This window comes from Elephas maximus, chromosome 9 (assembly GCF_024166365.1).
Source record: "Elephas maximus indicus isolate mEleMax1 chromosome 9, mEleMax1 primary haplotype, whole genome shotgun sequence".
Classification (NCBI taxonomy): Eukaryota; Metazoa; Chordata; class Mammalia; order Proboscidea; family Elephantidae; genus Elephas; species Elephas maximus.
The window spans coordinates 28571-49816 of record NC_064827.1 but is presented as its reverse complement, the minus strand read 5'-3'; the positions used below and the strand labels follow the sequence as shown (position 1 = coordinate 49816).

At 48.0% G+C, this 21246-nt stretch overlaps 1 protein-coding gene across 1 annotated transcript in view; it reads left to right on the top strand.

Moving 5' to 3' along the window:
• CACNA1B (calcium voltage-gated channel subunit alpha1 B) overlaps nt 1-17450 on the top strand; it is a 310032-nt gene extending 292582 nt beyond the window's left edge. The window contains exons 40-47 of the mRNA XM_049896435.1: nt 14-121; nt 536-648; nt 1746-1873; nt 13993-14128; nt 14232-14348; nt 14998-15205; nt 16187-16398; nt 16911-17450. Of these exons, the coding sequence (XP_049752392.1) occupies nt 14-121; nt 536-648; nt 1746-1873; nt 13993-14128; nt 14232-14348; nt 14998-15205; nt 16187-16398; nt 16911-17450 (1562 nt within the window). The remainder of the gene's footprint in view (nt 1-13; nt 122-535; nt 649-1745; nt 1874-13992; nt 14129-14231; nt 14349-14997; nt 15206-16186; nt 16399-16910) is intronic.
• The last annotated feature ends 3796 nt before the right edge of the window (nt 17451-21246 follow it).

The following is a 21246-nucleotide window of genomic DNA, read 5'->3' as shown; positions in this document are numbered from 1 at the left end:
TGTCCTGGCCCAGCCGGTACGAAACAGCACCAGTGTGATGCAGAGCTGAGGAAGGAGATCGCCTCTGTGTGGGCCAACCTGCCCCAGAAGACCCTCGACCTGTTGGTGCCACCCCATAAACGTAAGTGGGAGGCTGAGAAACGCCCCCACTCCCACCTTTCATGTCCTGTCCAGAGGCCAAGCAGGAAAGGCCACAGGAGAGTCAGGGGTGTAGAGGAGTGTGTGTGTGGGGGGGGGTGGGGGCAGCTAGTGAAGACCCACAACCTGAGGTGGCTGACCCAAAAGGGCTCACTGGAGATGCCAGGAAGGATAAGATGCGTACAGATTAGAAATCTGGGTCTGCTTTCTTGGGAGGATACTAAGGCAGGACCCTCTCTTGAAAAGTCACTGTAGCCTTGGGCATAGCCAGGTAGCTGGGGTGGGACAGCTGGGGGAGGCCATGCTCCTCCTGAGGCCCCTCAGTCCAGGGGCTTTCCAAGAGGTGGGGCTCATCTCATCCACCCCGTTCTGCCCCAATGCCTGCTTTTTTCTCCAGCTGATGAGATGACAGTGGGGAAAGTCTACGCAGCTCTGATGATATTTGACTTCTACAAACAGAACAAAACCACCAGAGACCAGATTCACCAAGCTCCTGGAGGCCTGTCCCAGGTACCAGGGTTTTGGAGTTCCCGAGAGGTACCTCTGAGTCCTCTTTAGCTTGGCAGTGATGGGAAGCCCACAGCCCTTCTTGGAGAAAAAAGATATAAATTCTTGCAGCCACCTCTCAGCCCCTAGAATCAGAAAGCCCTCACAGGCTTTGTTCTGACTACTCGCTGATTGTCCTGCAGTACTGGGGAGCCCTGACCTGGAGAGCTAGTGTTCAAGGTCAGAAGATAGGGGAGCTGAGAACAGAGGCTGTTAAGTATTGGAAAAGAGGAAGCAAGTGTGAAGACTACCTGAGCGGGGTAGTTTTGGGAGGTAGAAGACAACTCTGTCTTCCCTACTCACAAGCAGGAACCAGAGGTTTAAACTGACTGTGTCCAGGATCATGATTTGTTCTGTTCATAACTGACTGAGGTGGTTTGGGGGCCAGTCTTCCTGATGTCATCATCAAGGATCACTTTCCCACACAGCCTTGTCTTTCTCTTAGTGGCCTATGTAGGCTCTTTTTCTAGACAGTTCTCTGGATTTTCAGGATTTAAAGGGACAAGCACTTAACTGTGAGACGAGGACTGTCTGATAGTCATACCAGTACCCTCCACTCCCATGTCGGCAAAGACATCACCGACCCATCACAACAACCTCTCCCAGCCGCGAAGTAAGATTCTGCTCAGCCTGGGGCTTCAGGCAGCCTCTACCAATCGGTTTAAGTTGGTGATGAGATGAAGTCTTTTTGCCATCTGTGATCTGGTCCAATCCCCTAATTTTGTAGATAGGGAAACAGATTTTGAGAAGCGGAATGGCTTTCCTGAAACGACTCTCTGGCAAGGTTGGGAGCAGGCACTGTCAGTCTCCTACCGCTTGCATGCCTCACCCTTTGGTCTCTGAAGGCACATCCATGCTAGGGATGGAGATGGAAGCAGGGAAGGCAAGTGGCCACCTTGGAATCTGTTCTCATCAAGAGACAAGGACTCCGGTGTAGGGCTTGGACAAGAACTAGCGACTGTGAGCTTGCTGTGCAGTGGGAGCAGGGGTGCTGAGAGGCATCCGCAGGGGCTCCTTCCCCCAGCCCTTGACTTCTTCCTCTTCTGTCTGCCCCCTTGCAGATGGGCCCCGTGTCCCTGTTTCACCCTCTGAAAGCCACTTTGGAGCAGACACAGCCAGCTGTGCTCCGAGGAGCCAGAGTTTTCCTTCGGCAGAAGAGCTCCACGTCCCTCAGCAACGGTGGGGCTGTGTGAGTATCCCTGATTGTGCCGTGGGCTAGGTGGGAAGGGTGTCACCCAAGATGGGTCAAGACCAAAAAAACCCAAACCCATTGCCATCCAGTCAATTCTGACTCACAGCAACCCTATAAGACAGAGCAGAACTGCCCCATAGAGTTTCCAAGGAACGTATGGTGGATTTGAACTGCCAACCTTTTGGTTAGCAGCTGTAGCACTTAACCACTATGCCACCAAGCTTTGCAGATGGGTTGAGGGAGGAAGCATAAGCCCCCTCCTTGATCTGCCTGGCTTGGCCTTCTTTGCACTGACCTCTGAGTTCATCAGGAGCTGACCTGCTGCCGTGTAGGCCTGGACGGGTACTCCAAGGACAGGGAACCCCCAGGGCACATCGCATACTCCCAGGGACTGGCTCCATCCTTGGACTCACCACACCTCACCTATGGGTAGTGCATTTAGCGATTTTTTTGTCTGTGCTGCCTGAAAGCTAGCCAATATTTGTTGCTGTTTGTGGTTGATTCCTTTAGTATTAGACAATGTGCCTTGTGTCGCCTGCCTCTCTAACAGCTTTGAACTGAGTGGTTTAACCATTTTCAGCATTCCCAACTATTACTTCCCACCATGCCTACGTGCTTTCTCCTTTAGGGAAAATGCATTTCTGCCTCTGCTTTGTCGTTGGCTCTGTTTGTTTTTAATGATTTTATTGTCGTAAAATATATATAACATAAAATTTGCCATTTTAACCATTTTTAAATGTATAATTCAGTGACATTAATTATATTCGCAACGTGCAACCATCACCACTATTTCCAAAACATTTTTATAACTCCAAACACAAACTCTGTACCCATTAAGCAATAACTTCCCACCCCCTAGCCGCTAGTGACCACTAATTGACTTTCCCTATGCATTTGCCTATTCTAGACATTTCGTGTAAGTGGGATCATACAATATTTGTTCTGTTGTATCTGGCTTAATTCACTCAGCACAGTGCCTTCCAGGGTCATAAGGGGTAGCATGTGTCAGAGCTTCATTTCTCTGTGGCTGAATAGCATTCCATTGTATGGATATACCACATTGTGTTTATCTAATTGGCTTTGGTACCTCGAACCATTAAGAAATTGTTTTCACCCAGAGGTCTTGCCCCAGTCTGTTAATGACTTGTTGGTGTTCTAATCTTCCTAATTCTTTTAAGACATTTTTTCGTCTCACATCTTCATTCTTACATTGATTTCTGAAGCTGTTGTATTTTATAAACAAATTGGTAAGTACCTATATATCAATTAACTCTCTTGCCATGATAATTTTTGGTAACAAACCACCAAAACCAAGTGGCTGAAAACAACAATCATTTTTTTCTCACCTGTGGTCTGCTGTCGGCTGAGAGATGGTAGACTGAGGCAGATTGTGGGAGATTGTGGTAGAAGGAGGGAAGTGGGGTAGATTGTGGGACACGGAGGCAGACGGAGGAAGATGGAGGCTCTCCTGGCTCCATGCAAAGGGTGGGGTTCGTTCAGGCCTCTTGAACCAGCCAGCTTCTCAGGGTGGGGGCACGTGAACCCACACATACTTGTCCAGCCTCTGCTTGAATCACATTGTGTCCGTGAACATCCCATTGAGCAAAGCATGCCATGAGCTGAGCCCGACGCAGGCACGTGTACCCTGCCTCTCATGCCGCTAGTGGGAGAAGCATCGCCAACAGTTGTCTGCTGCCTGGAGGAAGGGGCAGCTGCGTTGGGCGCAGCATTGCGTCTCCATTCTCTCAGTTTTGTGGAGTGTTTTGGGGATCCTCTTTTTGAAGCCTGATGGTCTAGCCTTGTAGTTCTTAGCCATGTTTGGGGTCATGCACTGTTAATCAGATAGTTTTTGCTGAGTAACAAATTGCCATAAAACTTCCTGGGGCTGGAGAGTCTGGTGGCTGGAAACAAGAAAATGGCCTGACCCTGGCTTCTTGTCCACCAGTGGCTGCCTGGGCTCAAGCGGGTGTTGCTGTCTCAGGGTTCCTGGAGCAGCAGACGGGGGGGCCAGTGGGCAGACACTTTTAGGGCAAAACAAGTCATATGGATGGCCATGCTGTGTTCAAAGGGTAGAGAGCTAGACACCATGAAGTGCACAGGGAGAGATGGGAGGGTTTTGTGGCCATTTTTGCAGTCTACCACAGTACACTCGGAGAATATTATTAAAACTATGAACTCTCTCATGAGAAAAGAGCAGTCACAAGCCTTGCATTCTGGGGATCGACCTTGAAGAATCGTCGGGTAGTGTTCTTATGTTCACAGCTCTCCTTCTCCTTGTTGGTGTAGGCCCCATTTTTGCATTCAGAGTTAAGCAGTTGATTCTGAGTGTGTGTGTGTGTGTGTACACAAGATGGTGAGAGTGGATACGACCGTGCATCGTATGTGAACGCATGTATGTGAGTGTGCACGAGTGTGCTTGTGTCTCTCTGAGTGTGTCTGTGAGGGTGTGTGTATGTGTGAGGTGTGTGTGACTGTGCTTGTGTATGAGTCTGTGTGCGTGAGTATGTTCGAGTCTGTGAATGGGGGTGTGTGTGTTGGAGAGGCTGTGATAGGGAGGTGTCATTAGGGATTGATCTGAGCCACACTTTCAGTTCAGGAGACTGCACTTCAAATATTTACCAGATTGTAGTTTCTTCATAAGCCAGTTACAACTCTTTATTGCAAATAAGAGAGCACCTAATCACATTGGCTTAGGTACTGGAGGCCTTTCTTGAGCCATTTAACTGGAGAGTGTAATGCATACCTAGCTTCGAACATGGTGTGATTTCAGGGTTAATGGTGCCACGAAGGACCCAACTCCTGTCCTCCTGATGCCCCCTCCTTTCAGGGGCAGCCACTCCCCCCCAGGCTGCCCTCTGCACACAGAGAGAGATACTGGCAATGCTTTCAGGATCCCCAGCAACCACTCATCTGGTCTCATGCCCAGCTCTCCAGCTGCTGTGGTCGCCACAGGATATGCGGGTCACCTGAAGCCACCAGGCCCCACCACAGGGTCAGTGGTCCAACCCACTCACCCATAGGACCAAGGATTGTCCTATGCTCCATGTTATAAACATTTACTAAGTGTCATATGAAGGAAAAGCCTGGCGCCGGAGCAAGCATTAAACCAAGCACACTGGTGTGGTTTGGACATGAGCTGGGGGAACTATAAAATGCAGATATTAAGAGGGAGATGCTTACCTGTGTTTTATTGACTACGCAAAGCCATTTGACTGTGTGGAACATAACAATTATGGATAACATTACGAAGAATGGGAATTCCAAAACACTTAATTGTGCTCATGAGGAACCTGTATATAGATCAAGAAGCAGTTGTTCAGACAGAACAAGGGGATATTGAGTGGTTTAAAGTCAAGAAAGGTGTGTGTCAGGGTTGTATTCTTTCACCATACCTATTCAATGTGTATGCCGAGCAAATAATCCAAGAAGCTAGACTATAGGAAGAAGAACGGGGCATCAGGATTGGAAGAAGACTCGTTAACAACCTGTGTTATGCAGATGACACAACCCTGCTTGCTGAAAGTGAAGAGGACTTGAAGCACTTACTAATGAAATCAAAGACCACAGACTTCAGTATGGATTACGCCTCAACATAAAGAAAACAAAAGGGGGGCGGAGCCAAGATGGCGGACTAGGCAGACGCTACCTCAGATCCCTCTTACAACAAAGACACGGAAAAACAAGTGAATCGATCACATACATAACAATCTACGAACCTGAACAACAAACACAGATTTAGAGACGGAGAACGAACTAATACGGGGAAGCAGCGATTGTTTCCAGAGCCTGGAGCCAGCGTACCAGTCAGGTACGGCACAAGCACAGAGAGCTGCTCCACCCCCCTGAACTAACCCCAGGAGGGGGACCAGCCGGTTCCGCAGGCGGCGTGGGATGCAGCCAGTAGGAGAAGTCCCCGGGAGGCAGTGACTGGTCTTGGAGCAGAAAGAGCAGCGTCCGAGCCGGGGAACCGCCCCGCAGGGATTTGGACTGGACGCAGGTACGGCATAAACACGGAGAGTTGCTCCACCCCCCTGAACTAACCCCAGGAAGGGGACCAGCCAGGTCGCGCGGGCGGCGTGGGACGCAGCCGGTAGGAGAAGTCCCCGGGAGGCAGCGACTGGTATTGGAGCAGAGAGAACAGCGTCCCAGCCGGGACACTCGGTCACGGCACAAGCACGGGGACCTGCTCCACCCATCTGAACTAACCCCGGGAGGAGGCCCAACTGGTTCTCGGGGGCGGCACGGCCACACGGCTGGAGGGACGAGAAGTCCCCGGGAGGCAGCGACTGATTTTGGAGTCGAGAGTGCACCGTCCCAGCAGGGGAGCCTTGACACTGGGCGTGGGGCTGGAAGCGGAGGATCTGACCGTGACTCCAGCGGGCCAGACCCCCGGGGGCAATCTCCACACAGCCAGCACACATAGGCGACGCGCCCGCGGGAATCTCAGATATAATAGTCATTCCAAGCCAGACAGGCAACTCTGGCTATATTCTGAGGTGCTACTCTCCTATCTCTCTGTTCCCTCCCCCACCCTCCCCAGGCGGCTTCATTAACATCTGAATAGCCTGAGCCAGAGGGAGAACTCTGATAGGGATCCGACTGCATTTTTTTTTTTTTTAGTGGATTTTCTGGAAAAACTAGTTTCCCAGTGATGGCTCGGAGACAACAATCCATATCAAACCACTTAAAGAAGCAGACCATGACAGCTTCTCCAACCCCCCAAACAAAAGAATCAAAATCTTTCCCAAATGAAGATACAATCTTGGAATTATCAGATACAGAATATAAAAAACTAATTTACAGAATGCTTAATGATATCACAAATGAAATTAAGATAACTGCAGAAAAAGCCAAGGAACACACTGATAGAACTGTTGAAGAACTCAAAAAGATTATTCAAGAACATACTGGAAAAATTAATAAGTTGCAAGAATCCATAGAGAGACAACATGTAGAAATCCAAAAGATTAACAATAAAATAACAGAATTAGACAACACACTAGGAAGTCAGAGGAGCAGACTCGAGCAATTAGAATGCAGACTGGGACATCTGGAGGACCAGGGAATCAACACCAACATAGCTGAAAAAAAATCAGATAAAAGAATTTAAAAAAATGAAGAAACCCTAAGAATTATGTGGGACTCTATCAAGAAGGATAACCTGCGGGTGATTGGAGTCCCAGAACAGGGAGGGGGGACAGAAAACACAGAGAAAATAGTTGAAGAACTCCTGACAGAAAACTTCCCTGACATCATGAAAGACGAAAGGATATCTATCCAAGATGCTCATCGAACCCCATTTAAGATTGATACAAAAAGAAAAACACCAAGACATATTATCATCAAACTCACCAAAACCAAAGATAAAGAGAAAAATTTAAAAGCAGCCAGGGAGAAAAGAAAGGTTTCCTTCAAGGGAGAATCAATAAGAATATGTTCTGACTACTCAGCAGAAACCATGCAGGCAAGAAGGGAATGGGACGACATATACAGAACACTGAAGGAGAAAAACTGCCAGCCAAGGATCATATATCCAGCAAAACTCTCTCTGAAATATGAAGGCGAAATTAAGATATTTACAGACAAACACAAGTTTAGAGAATTTGCAAAAACCAAACCAAAGCTACAAGAAATACTAAAGGATATTGTTTGGTCAGAGAACCAATAATATCAGATATCAGCACAACACAAGGTCACAAAACAGAACGTCCAGATATCAACTCAAATAGGGAAATCACAAAAACAAACAAATTAAGATTAATTAAAAAAAAAAATACACATAACAGGGAATCATGGAAGTCAATAGGTAAAAGATCACAATAATCAAAAAGAGGGACTAAATACAGGAGGCATTGAACTGCCATATGGAGAGTAATACAAGGCAATATAGAACAATACAAGTTAGGTTTTTACTTAGAAAAATAGGGGTAAATAATAAGGTAACCACAAAAAGGTATAACAACTCTATAACTCAAGATAAAAACCAAGAAAAACGTAACGACTCAACTAACATAAAGTCAAGCACTATGAAAATGAGGATCTCACAATTTACTAAGAAAAACGCCTCAGCACAAAAAAGTATGTGGAAAAATGAAATTGTCAACAACACACATAAAAAGGCATCAAAATGACAGCACTAAAAACTTATTTATCTATAATTACCCTGAATGTAAATGGACTAAATGCACCAATAAAGAGACAGAGAGTCACAGACTGGATAAAGAAACACGATCCATCTATATGCTGCCTACAAGAGACACACCTTAGACTTAGAGACACAAACAAACTAAAACTCAAAGGATGGAAAAAAGTATATCAAGCAAACAATAAGCAACAAAGAAGAGGAGTAGCAATATTAATTTCTGACAAAATAGACTTTAGACTTAAATCCACCACAAAGGATAAAGAAGGACACTACATAATGATAAAAGGGAAAATTGATCAGGAAGACATAACCATATTAAATATTTATGTACCCAATGACAGGGCTGCAAGATACATAAATCAAATTTTAACAGAATTGAAAAGCGAGATAGATACCTCCACAATTATAGTAGGAGACTTCAACACACCACTTTCGGAGAAGGACAGGACATCCAGTAAGAAGCTCAACAGAGACACGGAAGATCTAATTACGACAATCAACCAACTTGACCTCATTGACTTATACAGAACTCTCCACCCAACTGCTGCAAAATATACTTTTTTTTCTAGCGCACATGGAACATTCTCTAGAATAGACCACATATTAGGTCATAAAACAAACCTTTGCAGAGTCCAAAACATCGAAATATTACAAAGCGTCTTCTCAGACCACAAGGCAATAAAACTAGAGATCAATAACAGAAAAACTAGGGAAAAGAAATCAAATACTTGGAAAATGAACAATACCCTCCTGAAAAAAGACTGGGTTATAGAAGACATCAAGGAGGGAATAAGGAAATTCATAGAAAGCAACGAGAATGAAAATACTTCCTATCAAAACCTCTGGGACACAGCAAAAGCAGTGCTCAGAGGCCAATTTATATCAATAAATGCACACATACAAAAGGAAGAAAGAGCCAAAATCAGAGAACTGTCCCTACAACTTGAACAAATAGAAAGTGAGCAACAAAAGAATCCATCAGGCACCAGAAGAAAACAAATAATAAAAATTAGAGCTGAACTAAATGAATTAGAGAACAGAAAAACAATTGAAAGAATTAACAAAGCCAAAAGCTGGTTCTTTGAAAAAATTAACAAAATTGATAAACCATTGGCTAGACTGACTAAAGAAATACAGGAAAGGAAACAAATAACCCGAATAAGAAATGAGAAGGACCACATCACAACAGAACCAAATGAAATTAAAAGAATCATTTCAGATTATTATGAAAAATTGTACTCTAACAAATTTGAAAACCTAGAAGAAATGGATGAATTCCTGGAAAAACACTACCTACCTAAACTAACACATTCAGTAGTAGAACAACTAAATAGACCCATAACAAAAAAAGAGATTGAAACGGTAATCAAAAAACTCCCAACAAAAAAAAGCCGTGGCCCGGACGGCTTCACTGCAGAGTTCTACCAAACTTTCAGAGAAGAGTTAACACCACTACTACTAAAGGTATTCCAAAGCATAGAAAATGACGGAATACTACCCAACTCATTCTATGAAGCCACCATCTCCCTGATACCAAAACCAGGTAAAGACATTACAAAAAAAGAAAATTATAGACCTATATCCCTCATGAACATTGATGCAAAAATCCTCAACAAAATTCTAGCCAATAGAATCCAACAACACATCAAAAAAATAATTCACCATGACCAAGTGGGATTTATACCAGGTATGCAAGGCTGGTTTAATATCAGAAAAACCATTAATGTAATCCATCACATAAATAAAACAAAAGACAAAAACCACATGATCTTATCAATTGATGCAGAAAAGGCATTTGACAAAGTCCAACACCCATTCATGATAAAAACTCTTACCAAAATAGGAATTGAAGGAAAATTCCTCAACATAATAAAGGGCATCTATGCAAAGCCAACAGCCAATATCACTCTAAATGGAGAGAGCCTGAAAGCATTTCCCTTGAGAACGGGAACCAGACAAGGATGCCCTTTATCACCGCTCTTATTCAACATCGTGTTGGAAGTCCTAGCCAGGGCAATTAGGCTAGACAAAGAAATAAAAGGTATCCGGATTGGCAAGGAAGAAGTAAAGTTATCACTATTTGCAGATGACATGATTATATACACAGAAAACCCTAAGGAATCCTCCAGAAAACTACTGAAACTAATAGAAGAGTTTGTCAGAGTCTCAGGTTATAAAATAAACATACAAAAATCACTTGGATTCCTCTACACCAACAAAAAGAACACCGAAGAGGAAATAACCAAATCAATACCATTCACAGTAGCCCCCAAGAAGATAAGATACTTAGGAATAAATCTTACCAAGGATGTAAAAGACCTATACAAAGAAAACTACAAAGCTCTACTACAAGAAATTCAAAAGGACATACTTAAGTGGAAAAACATACCTTGCTCATGGATAGGAAGACTTAACATAGTAAAAATGTCTATTCTACCAAAAGCCATCTATACATTTAACACACTTCCGATCCAAATTCCAATGTCATATTTTAAGGGGATAGAGAAACAAATCACCAATTTCATATGGAAGGGAAAGAAGCCCCGGATAAGCAAAGCACTACTGAAAAAGAAGAAAAAAGTGGGAGGCCTCACCTTACCTGACTTCAGAACCTATTATACAGCCACAGTAGTCAAAACAGCCTGGTATTGGTACAACAACAGACACATAGACCAATGGAACAGAATTGAGAACCCAGACATAGATCCATCCACGTATGAGCAGCTGATATTTGACAAAGGACCAGTGTCAATTAACTGGGGAAAAGATAGCCTTTTTAACAAATGGTGCTGGCATAACTGGATATCCATTTGCAAAAAAATGAAACAGGACCCATACCTCACACCATGCACAAAAACTAACTCCAAGTGGATCAAAGACCTAAACATAAAGACTAAAACGATAAAGATCATGGAAGAAAAAATTGGGACAACCCTAGGAGCCCTAATACAAGGTATAAACAGAATACAAAACATTACCAAAAATGATGAAGAGAAACCCGATAACTGGGAGCTCCTAAAAATCAAACACCTATGCTCAACTAAAGACTTCTCCAAAAGAGTAAAAAGACCACCTACAGATTGGGAAAGAATTTTCAGCTATGACATCTCCGACCAGCACCTGATCTCTAAAATCTACATGATTCTGTCAAAACTCAACCACAAAAAGACAAACAACCCAATCAAGAAGTGGGCAAAGGATATGAACACACATTTCACTAAAGAAGATATTCAGGCAGCCAACAGATACATGAGAAAATGCTCTCGATCATTAGCCATTAGAGAAATGCAAATTAAAACTACGATGAGATTCCATCTCACACCAGCAAGGCTGGCATTAATCCAAAAAACACAAAATAATAAATGTTGGAGAGGCTGCGGAGAGATTGGAACTCTTATACACTGCTGGTGGGAATGTAAAATGGTACAACCATTTTGGAAATCCATCTGGCGTTATCTTAAACAGTTAGAAATAGAACTACCATACAACCCAGAAATGCCACTCCTAGGAATATACCCTAGAGATACAAGAGCCTTTATACAAACAGATATATGCACACCCATGTTTATTGCAGCTCTGTTTACAATAGCAAAAAGTTGGAAGCAACCAAGGTGTCCATCAATGGATGAATGGGTAAATAAATTGTGGTATATTCACACAATGGAATACTACGCATCGATAAAGAACAGTGACGAATCTCTGAAACATTTCATAACATGGAGGAACCTGGAAGGCATTATGCTGAGCGAAATGAGTCAGAGGCAAAAGGACAAATATTGTATAAGACCACTATTATAAGATCTTGAGAAATAGTAAACCTGAGAAGAACACATACTTTTGTGGTTACGAGAGGGGGGAGGGAGGGAGGGTGGGAGAGGGTTTTTTATTGATTAGTCAGTAGATAAGAACTGCTTTAGGTGAAGGGAAAGACAACACTCAATACATGGAAGGTCAGCTCAATTGGACTGGACCAAAAGCAAAGAAGTTTCCGGGTTAAAATGAATGCTTCAAAGGTCAGCGGAGCAAGTGCGGGGGTCTGGGGAACATGGTTTGCGGGGACTTCTAAGTCAATTGGCAAAATAATTCTATTATGAAATCATTCTGCATCCCACTTTGAAATGTGGCGTCTGGGGTCTTAAATGCTAACAAGCGGCCATCTAAGATGCAGCAATTGGTCTCAACCCACCTGGGGCAAAGGAAAAGGAAGAACACCAAGGCCACACGACAACTAAGAGCCCAAGAGACAGAAAGGGCCACATGAACCAGAGACCTACATCATCCTGAGACCAGAAGAACTAGTTGGTGCCCAGCCACAATCGATGACTGCCCTGACAGGGAGCACAGCAGAGGACCCCTGAGGGAGCAGGAGATCAGTGGGATACAGACCCCAAATTCTCATAAAAAGACCAAACTTAATGGTCTGACTGAGACTGGAGGAATCCCGGCGGCCATGCTCCCCAGACCTTCAGTTGACACAGGACAGGAACCATCCCCGAAGACAACTCATCAGAAATGAAGGGGACTGGTCAGCGGGTGGGAGAGAGACGCTGATGAAGAGTGAGCTAATTATATCAGGTGGACACTTGAGATTGTGTTGGCAACTCTTGTCTGGAGGGGGGAGGGGAGGATAGAGAGAGAGGGAAGCCGGCAAAATTGTCAAGAAAGGAGAGACTGAAAGGGCTGACTCAAGAGGGGGAGAGCAAGTGGGAGTAGGGAGTGAGATGTATGTAAACTTATATGTGACAGACTGGATTTGTAAACGTTCACTTGAAGCTTAATAAAAGTTATTAAAAAAAAAAAGAAAAGAAAAGAAAACAAAAATCCTCACAATTGGACCAATAAGCCACGTTATGATAAATGGAGAAAAGATTGAAGTTTTCGAGGATTTCATTTTACTTGGATCCATGATCAACAGTCATGGAAATAGCAGTCAAGAAATCAAAACACGCATTGCATTGGGCAAATCTGCTGTAAAAAAAATAAATAAATAAAGGACCTCTTTAAAGTGTTGAAAAGCAAAGATGTCACCTTGAAGACGAAGGTGCACCTGACCCAAGCCATGGTATTTTCAGTGGCATCATATTCATGTGAAAGCTGGACAATGAATAAGGAAGACCGAAGAAGAATTGACGTGTTTTAATTGTGGTGTTGGCAAAGAATATTGAATGTACCGTGGACTGACAAAAGAACTTAAATCTGTCTTGGAGGAAGTATAACCAGAATGCTCTTTAGAAGCAAGGATGGTGAGACTGCATCTTACGTACTTTGGACATGTTATCAGGAGGGATCAGTCCCTGGAGAAGGACATCATGCTTGGTAAAGTACAGGGTCAGCAGAAAAGAGGATGGCTCTCAACAAGATGAATTGACAGTAGTTGCAACAATGGACTCGAGCACAGCAACGATTTTAAGGATGGCGCAGGACCAGGCAGTGTTTCATTCTGTGGTACACAGGGTCGCTATGAGTCGGAATAGACTCAACGGCACCCAACAACAACAAGAACAACAAAGAGGGGGATAATGAGGGGCAGGCAGTGGGGGGTGTGGTTAGGGAAGACCCCCCCAAAAGAGGACATTTGAGCAGAGATTTAAATGATGAAAGGCCCTCGGGGTTTGGGGTCAAAGAAGTACGGGGGCGAGGAGGAGGAAATGCCAGCAAAGGGGCTTCTGGGATGGGAAGAAACAAGGAGGGGGCTGAGGCAGATGTGTGGAAGGTGTCAGGGCCACTCCCTCCTCCTTTTCCTCCTGCCTTTCCCACGACCGATGTAAAGATGAACCCCAGAGGCTCAGAGCACCAGGAGGAGGTGGACCTAGGCGTCCACTGGCCCACAATGTGGGACCAGGTCCTGGCCAACCAGAGGCCCACAGTGCAGAGCGATGGGATGGATGGGTGCTTGTGGTCCGGCTACTCGATAGGCATGCTGTGGCCTATAGCCTCCAGCCTACAGGTAGGCCTTTTCTCTCTTCCACAGACAGACACAAGGGGGTGGCCTCAAGGAATCGGTGTCTTGGGGCACTCATCGGACCCAGGGGCTGCCCTCAGAGGCACAGACACCCTTGGAACGGGGCCACTCTGCAGAGATTCCTGTGGTGCAGCCAGGAAAATCGGTGAGGGCTCCCTGGGCTGGGGTGTGGTTATGACCAGTAGGGCCGTGTGGGGGTGACTGGGCGGGGCCGTGCAGGGTGACTGAATGGCTGCTGTCACCTCCAGGCTGTGGATGTCCAGATGCAGGACATGGCCTTGAGTGGCCCTGCCAGAGAGCCCCAGCTCGGGCTGGAGAGTCAAGGGCGAGCAGCCTCCATGCCCCGCCTTGCAGCTGAGACACAGGTGTGTGGTTGCGGGATCCAGGTCATGGATGGGGGGAACACCACCTGGGCACAGGCAGTGGCCCATCCCCTGCTGTGGAGCAGGGCCTCTGTCACCTGCCAGTCATCCTGGAGGTGTCGAGCCATTCCAGAGGTATGCATGCACCTCGGCCCATGGTCCTGCCCTGTTCTGGCATCCTGGGACACTGTGCCCAGCCCCGCCCCTAGCCGACGACATGACTATACCGTCTGCTCCCACCCCCTGCCAGTTTTGTGACCTCAGGGCCCTTTTCCTCTGCATCCACCCATCCTGCCTCCATTTCTGACTTCTGGTTGCTTCGGGCTTCCTGGGGTTATGGCTACAGCCTTGAGGAGGCTGTGCTCACCTTGTGCTTACTCTCCCTCCCTCCTCTCCTCCTTTTCCTCTTTGGCCACATCCACCTTTCTGCCTGTCTGTCTGGGAGCTGCTCACACACACCTGGAGTTGTGCCCTTCCCTTCTCAGCACTGGCAGACAGAGGACCCATTCCCACCCAAGCCCCCCCGCCCCGAGCTGGCCCCAAGGAGAGGACAGGAGGGCAGGCTGGACAAGGCCCTGTGGTCTGGCCTTGTCCTTCTGTCCTGCCCGGACCTGCTCACAGCTCTGCTGGCCCTGCTGTGTCCTGCCTGCAGCCCGCCCCAGACTCCAGCCCCATGAAGCGCTCCATCTCCACCCTGGCCCCCCAGCGCCCCCCTGGGGTCCCACTCTGCAACGCTGCTCTGGAGCGAGCCCCAGCGAGCCAGGCTACACACCACCACCACCACCGCTGCCACCGCCGCCGGGAGAGGAAGCAGAAGTCCCTGGACAAGGGGCCCAGCCTGCCAGCGGACACAGATGGCGGTGTGTGGCACCCTGACATCTATCTGGGGTGGGGGATTCAAGCAGCTATAAACAAGCCCCAGCACTAGCTGGAGCCCTGAGGCTGAGCCACATCCCAGGTCTGGGGACCAGCAGGAGGGCCCAAGTGAGGCAACCAGCACGGGGTCTGTCCTGGGGAAGGGTCTGTGGGCCTGGGGCCTGGGACAACCTCTGCCTGCCCTGGGGCACTTGTGCTGACCTCCCCTCCCTGTGCTGACTTCCCCCCACCCCGTGCTGACCTCCTCCCCGTGCTGACCTCCCCCTCCGTGCTGACCTCCCCCATATGCTGACCTCCCCCCGCTCCGTGCTGACCTCCACCTCATGCTGACTTCCCCTTCCCTGTGCTGATCTCCCCTCCCTGTGCTGACCCCCGTGCTGACCCCCCATGCTGACCTCCCACCCGGTACTGACCTCCCCCTGTGCTGACCCACCATGCTGACTTCCCCCCGTGCTGACCTCCCCCCCCATGCTGACCTCCCCCCCATGCTGACCTCCCCCCCGTGCCAACCCCCCCGTGCTGACTTCCACCCCCGCTGACCTCCACCCTGTGCTGATCTCCCCTCCCTGTGCTGACCCCCCCATGATGACCCCTGTGCTGACCTCCCCCATATGCTGACTTCCCCCTGCCCCATGCTGACCTCCACCCCGTGCTGACCTCCCCTTCCCTGTGCTGATCTCCCCTCCCTGTGGTGAACCCCTATGCTGACCTCCCCCTCCTTGTGCTGACCTCCCACCCCGTACTGACCTCCCCCCCCATGCTGACCTGCCCATGCTGACCCACCATACTGACTTCCCCCCATGCTGACCTCCCCCTCCCTGTGCTGACCTCCCACCCTGTACTGACCTCCCCGTCATGCTGACCCCCCCATGCTGACTTCCTCCCGTCCTGACCTCCCCCTCGTGCTGACCCTCCCCCGTGCTGACGCCCCCCTCCCCCTGCTGACCCTCACCCCCACCCCGCAGCCCTGGGCAGCTCAGCAGCGCCCAGCCGGGAGCGAAGGCAGGAGCGAGGCCGGTCACAGGAGCGCAGGCAGCATTCCTCCTCATCCTCAGAGAAGCAGCGCTTCTACTCCTGCGACCGCTTTGGCAGCCGTGAGCCTGCACCACCCAGGCCCCCGCTTGGCAGCCAACCCACATCACCCACTGCCGCACCGGAGCCAGGGCCTCACAGACAGGTAAGACAGGGTGTAAGGGCCCCTCATGTTTCCTACCCCAGCCACACCTCAAACCCAGGGCCTAGAGCTCGGGAGTCTGCATCCCTCAGACCCCTCTGTATCCATCTGCCCATGTTTCCCCGTGCTTGCTCTCCTGGGACAGCTCTGTGGGTCCTCATCCACCAGCAGACCTGGGCTCCGGGACTCACCTATGTCTCTGACTGCTTCTTCATCCTTCCCTGCCCTGGTGGTCTGGCCCTTGGTTGGTCCACTCTGGGCCTATGCCTGTGCCTGTCCCTATTCCAGCATCTGCTCCCCTCCCTGACCTACTCCCTGGGCCTGACTCCAGCTGCCTTCCACCCCTCATGGGGCTGGCTCCCAGCTCCACACCCTCCCCTCCTGCCTTCCTCACCTGTCCCACTCGACCTAACCCTCCCTCTGCCCCCGACTCTTCCCTCTGCCCCCCGCCCCTGCTCCTCCCCTCACCTTCCATGTACCACATGCCTGCGTCTGTTTGTTCCCTTTCCATGTAGGGTAGTGGTTCAGTTAATGGGAGCCCCTTGCTGTCAACATCTGGTGCTAGCACCCCAGGCCGAGGTGGGCGGAGGCAGCTCCCCCAGACCCCCCTGACCCCCCGACCCAGCATCACCTACAAGACTGCCAACTCCTCACCCATTCACTTCGCCGGGGTCCAGACCAGCCTCCCTGCCTTCTCCCCTGGCCGGCTCAGCCGAGGCCTCTCCGAGCACAACACACTGCTCCAGAGAGACCCCCTCAGCCAGCCACTGGCACCCAGCTCTCGAATTGGCTCCGACCCGTATCTGGGGCAGCGCCTGGACAGCGAGGCCTCCCGGCCCCCGCCGGAAGACACGCTCACCTTCGAGGAGGCCGCGGCCACCAACTCGGGCCGCTCCTCCAGGACTTCCTACGTGTCCTCGATGACCTCCCAGCCACATCCCCTCCGCCGTGTGCCCAATGGCTACCACTGCACGCTGGGGCTCAGCGTGGGCCCCACACCAGGCGGCCGGGCACGGCACAGCTACCACCACCCCGACCAAGACGACTGGTGCTAGCGGGCCTGAACCCCAGCCCGCACGCCCCGCAGCGCCATGCACTCCAGCTGATGAGTTTTATCATCCACGCAGGCCGGTGTGTGGGCAGCCAGGCCAGACCGGGAGGAAGGCCGTCCTGGGCCAGAAATGCCCTTTGAGAGGTGTGTGGCCCCGGCCCATATGCCACCGTCCAGGCTCACTGAGCAGGAAGGGCTGATGAGGCATGAGGCCTCCCCGAGGGCACAGCCGGAGGGCGGACGATGCCCTGAGTGGTGCCTGGAGAGACGGCTCGGACACACCAGGGTGGCCAGCCCAACAGGGACCAACTCTGGAGAATACTCTCGCTGTTGACTGTGGTTTATAATCACAAGACCCATCACACTTTTGTCATTTCTATGTTCTTGATTTAGAAAAAATAGAAAACCAGAAAAATGGGGAAGGGAATGGTAACAAAATTAAAAACATCAAACCAATAGAAAGACCTTAACTTTCCTTGTGTGTTTCTATGACTTGTGGGAGGAGGTCTCCTGTGGAGACTGTCAGGGTCAGGTGGGTCCCACAGGGTTGACCCCCCCTTCCTGCTGCTGAGACAAGTGCCTGAGCTGACTCCCCACAAGGCTCCCTGCCCTGCAGGTCATGGGAGCGTTAACACTGACATCAGTGAGAACTCCAGGTGGCCTCGGTGGGCATGTGTCAATGGAGACGAGGCAGCATGTCCCCACGCTCTATTCCCAGAAGTGGGTGGGTGTTCAGGGGGGCTACAGGCCCACCAGCCACCAGGGTGAGCCAAGTGTGGCGAGCGTGAGGGCGTCTCCACCGTCTGTGTCCAGTTCTCAGGGATAAGAGCCTGTGTGGGTGAAAGAGTGTGTGAGCACACGTCCCTTTCAGAGGCTACAGGACGGGGCCTTGAGTTGGGGCTGGAGGGTCTGCTAAGCAGGGCAAGGGCAGTTGGGGAGCTGCAAGGAAGCCATTTGTTAAGGAGTGACTCCAGTGGCTGAGGCTCAGGACACAAACACAAGACAGCAGGCAGGGAGGGAAAGTCACTGATCTCACACACAGCCAACCTCTAGGCCCCTCTCCAAGGGAGAGACTGTGTTTGGGGTGGTGTGCGATGTGGTGAGACACTCAGAACCCCTCCTGCCATGGAGATCTGGGGCATTAGGACTGGGAGAGTTTCGTGTGCCCTCCACCCTTTGAAATTTCAGGCCATCTCTCTGTTGGAGGATTTTAATATTTCTATTGGCTTTTACCCCATGGTTCTCCTTAAAGAAATGTGTGTGGTGTGTGTGGGGTATGTGTGTGTGTGTGTGTGTGTGTGTACTCAGGAATGTAAAGGGTGTGTTCAAGTGGGCAGACACCATGAAATACGTAGGGCTATACAACAAAAGACACATGCATTCAGTAGAAATAACACTTGAGGCCGCTACCCATTCAGCACGATTGCGACTAAACCTTTTATAGATGTTCCTATGGGAAGGCACAACATCTGAAACTTTGACGATAGCAGGATATTTCATTCCAATAGGATAAAACTACGCAGGGCCCAGACTTGCATGTGATCTCTTGCTCATACTGCAGAGTAGAAGGGTGTGTGTTTTGATGCTGACTTACAGCCTCTTCCCCTCCCCCCCATGTAATCTTGGGTGTTGGACATAACCATTCTGTGCAGAACCACAGCCACTTTGCCAGGCCGTGTCGGGTGAGACCCACACAGCCTCATGGGCTTGTCTGGATCCATAAGGGTATCAGAATTGGTGAAACTACATGGAGAAGGGGAGAGGAGTTGTTCCCTCTGTTTCCCCGACTTTGGGTTTTGTTTCTGTCTCTTCTGGAGCTGCCATGGTTCCCCTGAAATCCCATAGTGAGTTGCCAAATTTGAAATGCATCAACCAGTTCCCTGCATCTGGAATCAGTCAAGCAGTGGCTGTCGTTCAAACAAGTTCTGTGTGCATGTAAAATATATACATATATACATATATACACATATGTGCATGGAAATATATATCTTCGTACTTTTGATACAATGTACTCCTTATTTGTTAATTTTTAATTATATTTGATATAAATTGAAAGTTTGTTGCAAAACTTTATATTTAAGAACAGTGTTTAAAAAAAAGAGAAGTCGCAACCATGCAACACAACTGGGACTTACTTAAAAAAAAATTCTGTGATTGACTAGTTTGCTGCCTGAGTGATATTTATCAGCCAAACTTTGGATTCCACTATTGTTTCTACAATGACATTTTGTATGAAGCAAAGTCCTTCGATTAAAATAAAAACTTAGCAAAAAATAAAAAACAAAAACCTCACCAGGCTGCTGGGTGCTATGTGTCAGGGGTGGGGACTCTTGAGGTGGGCAACGACTGCAAGGATGTCACCATCTCGGTGGGTCATGCAGGCAGGAGTGGGGCTCACTGGGAGGTTGGTGGAAAAGTAGAACTTCTAGAAACTTGCCTTTGGGTCCTGTTTACACCACAAGAGTGGGATCAAGTTGAGAACCGGGGTTAGGATTAGTGTTGACATTTAATAAACCTGAATAATGCCTCATTGGGGTAGTGGCTGGAGATTGGATTGGGCTTGAAGGTAGAATTACAGCTGATGTTTGGTTAAGGTTGGGGTCATGTAGGAGTTGGGTGAGGTCTGGGATGGTTATAAAGATTTGGGTTAGGCTTAGAGTTTAGAAGTTAGATTTAAGGGTCAGGAGAAATAGGTTATGGTTAGGTTTGGGGGTGAGGTTGGGATTAGGGGTTACAAATTTGTATTAAGAGCTGAACTAAGGGTTAGCCCAGGTAAGCACTGAAAATGTAGGTTGAGGGTAGGTGTGAAGAATTGGGGCTTTGGTTTGAGTCTGGGTTAGAGTGCAGTTTAGGAGTAAGGTATGATGACACCTGTTCAGGGTTCAGATTAAAATGTGAATCAGGGTTCTGGTTACACTTGCAAATGGAGTCAGAGAATGGTTCAGATTCCTGTTTGGGGGTGGAGTTGGGATTTGATTAGATTTGATGAGAGGGTTGAAATTCAGATTAACAGCTGAGCCCTTACCTTTGTAAAACCAGGGCTACCTTATTAAAACAATAAATAAATAAATAACAGTGATTTGGCCAATCAAACCAATAAAACAACAGAATAAAGAATAAATACATAGACAAAAATAACATTTTATTTAGCATTTTATATAATAATTTACAATTGATTACATTTACTATTTTAATATTTAATTTTATTTTATTAATGTTATTTAATACATAGTTTATAGTTACTTTATATTTAATTCAAAATTTAATTTTATCTTACTTAATGTTAAAATTCCACCACCTGTCTATCAGTTTGTCTTATGGTGGGGGCTTGTGTGTTGCTGTGATGCTGGCTATACCACTGGAATTCAAATACCAGCAGGGTCGCCCACGGTGGACAGGTTTTAGCTGAGCTTCCAACTAAGGCAGACTAGGAAGAAGGACCTGGCAGTCTATTTCTGAAAAAATTGGCTAATCAAAACCTTACGAACAGCAGTGGAACATTGTCTGATACAGTGCCGGAAGATGAGCCCCTCAGGTGGAAGGCACTCAGAATACAACTGGGAAAGAGCTGCCTCCTCAGAGTAGAGTCGACCTTAAGAACATGGATGGAGTCAAGCTTTCATGATCTTCGTTTGCTGATGTGGCACGACTCAAAATGAGAGGAAGCAGTTGCAAGCATCCATTAATAATCGGAATGTGGAATGTATGAAGTATGAATCTAGGAAAATTGGAAATCCTAGATAAGTGATCATTTCATCTAGTCTAATCTCAGAAATAAAGGAACAATGAGTTGGAAAACC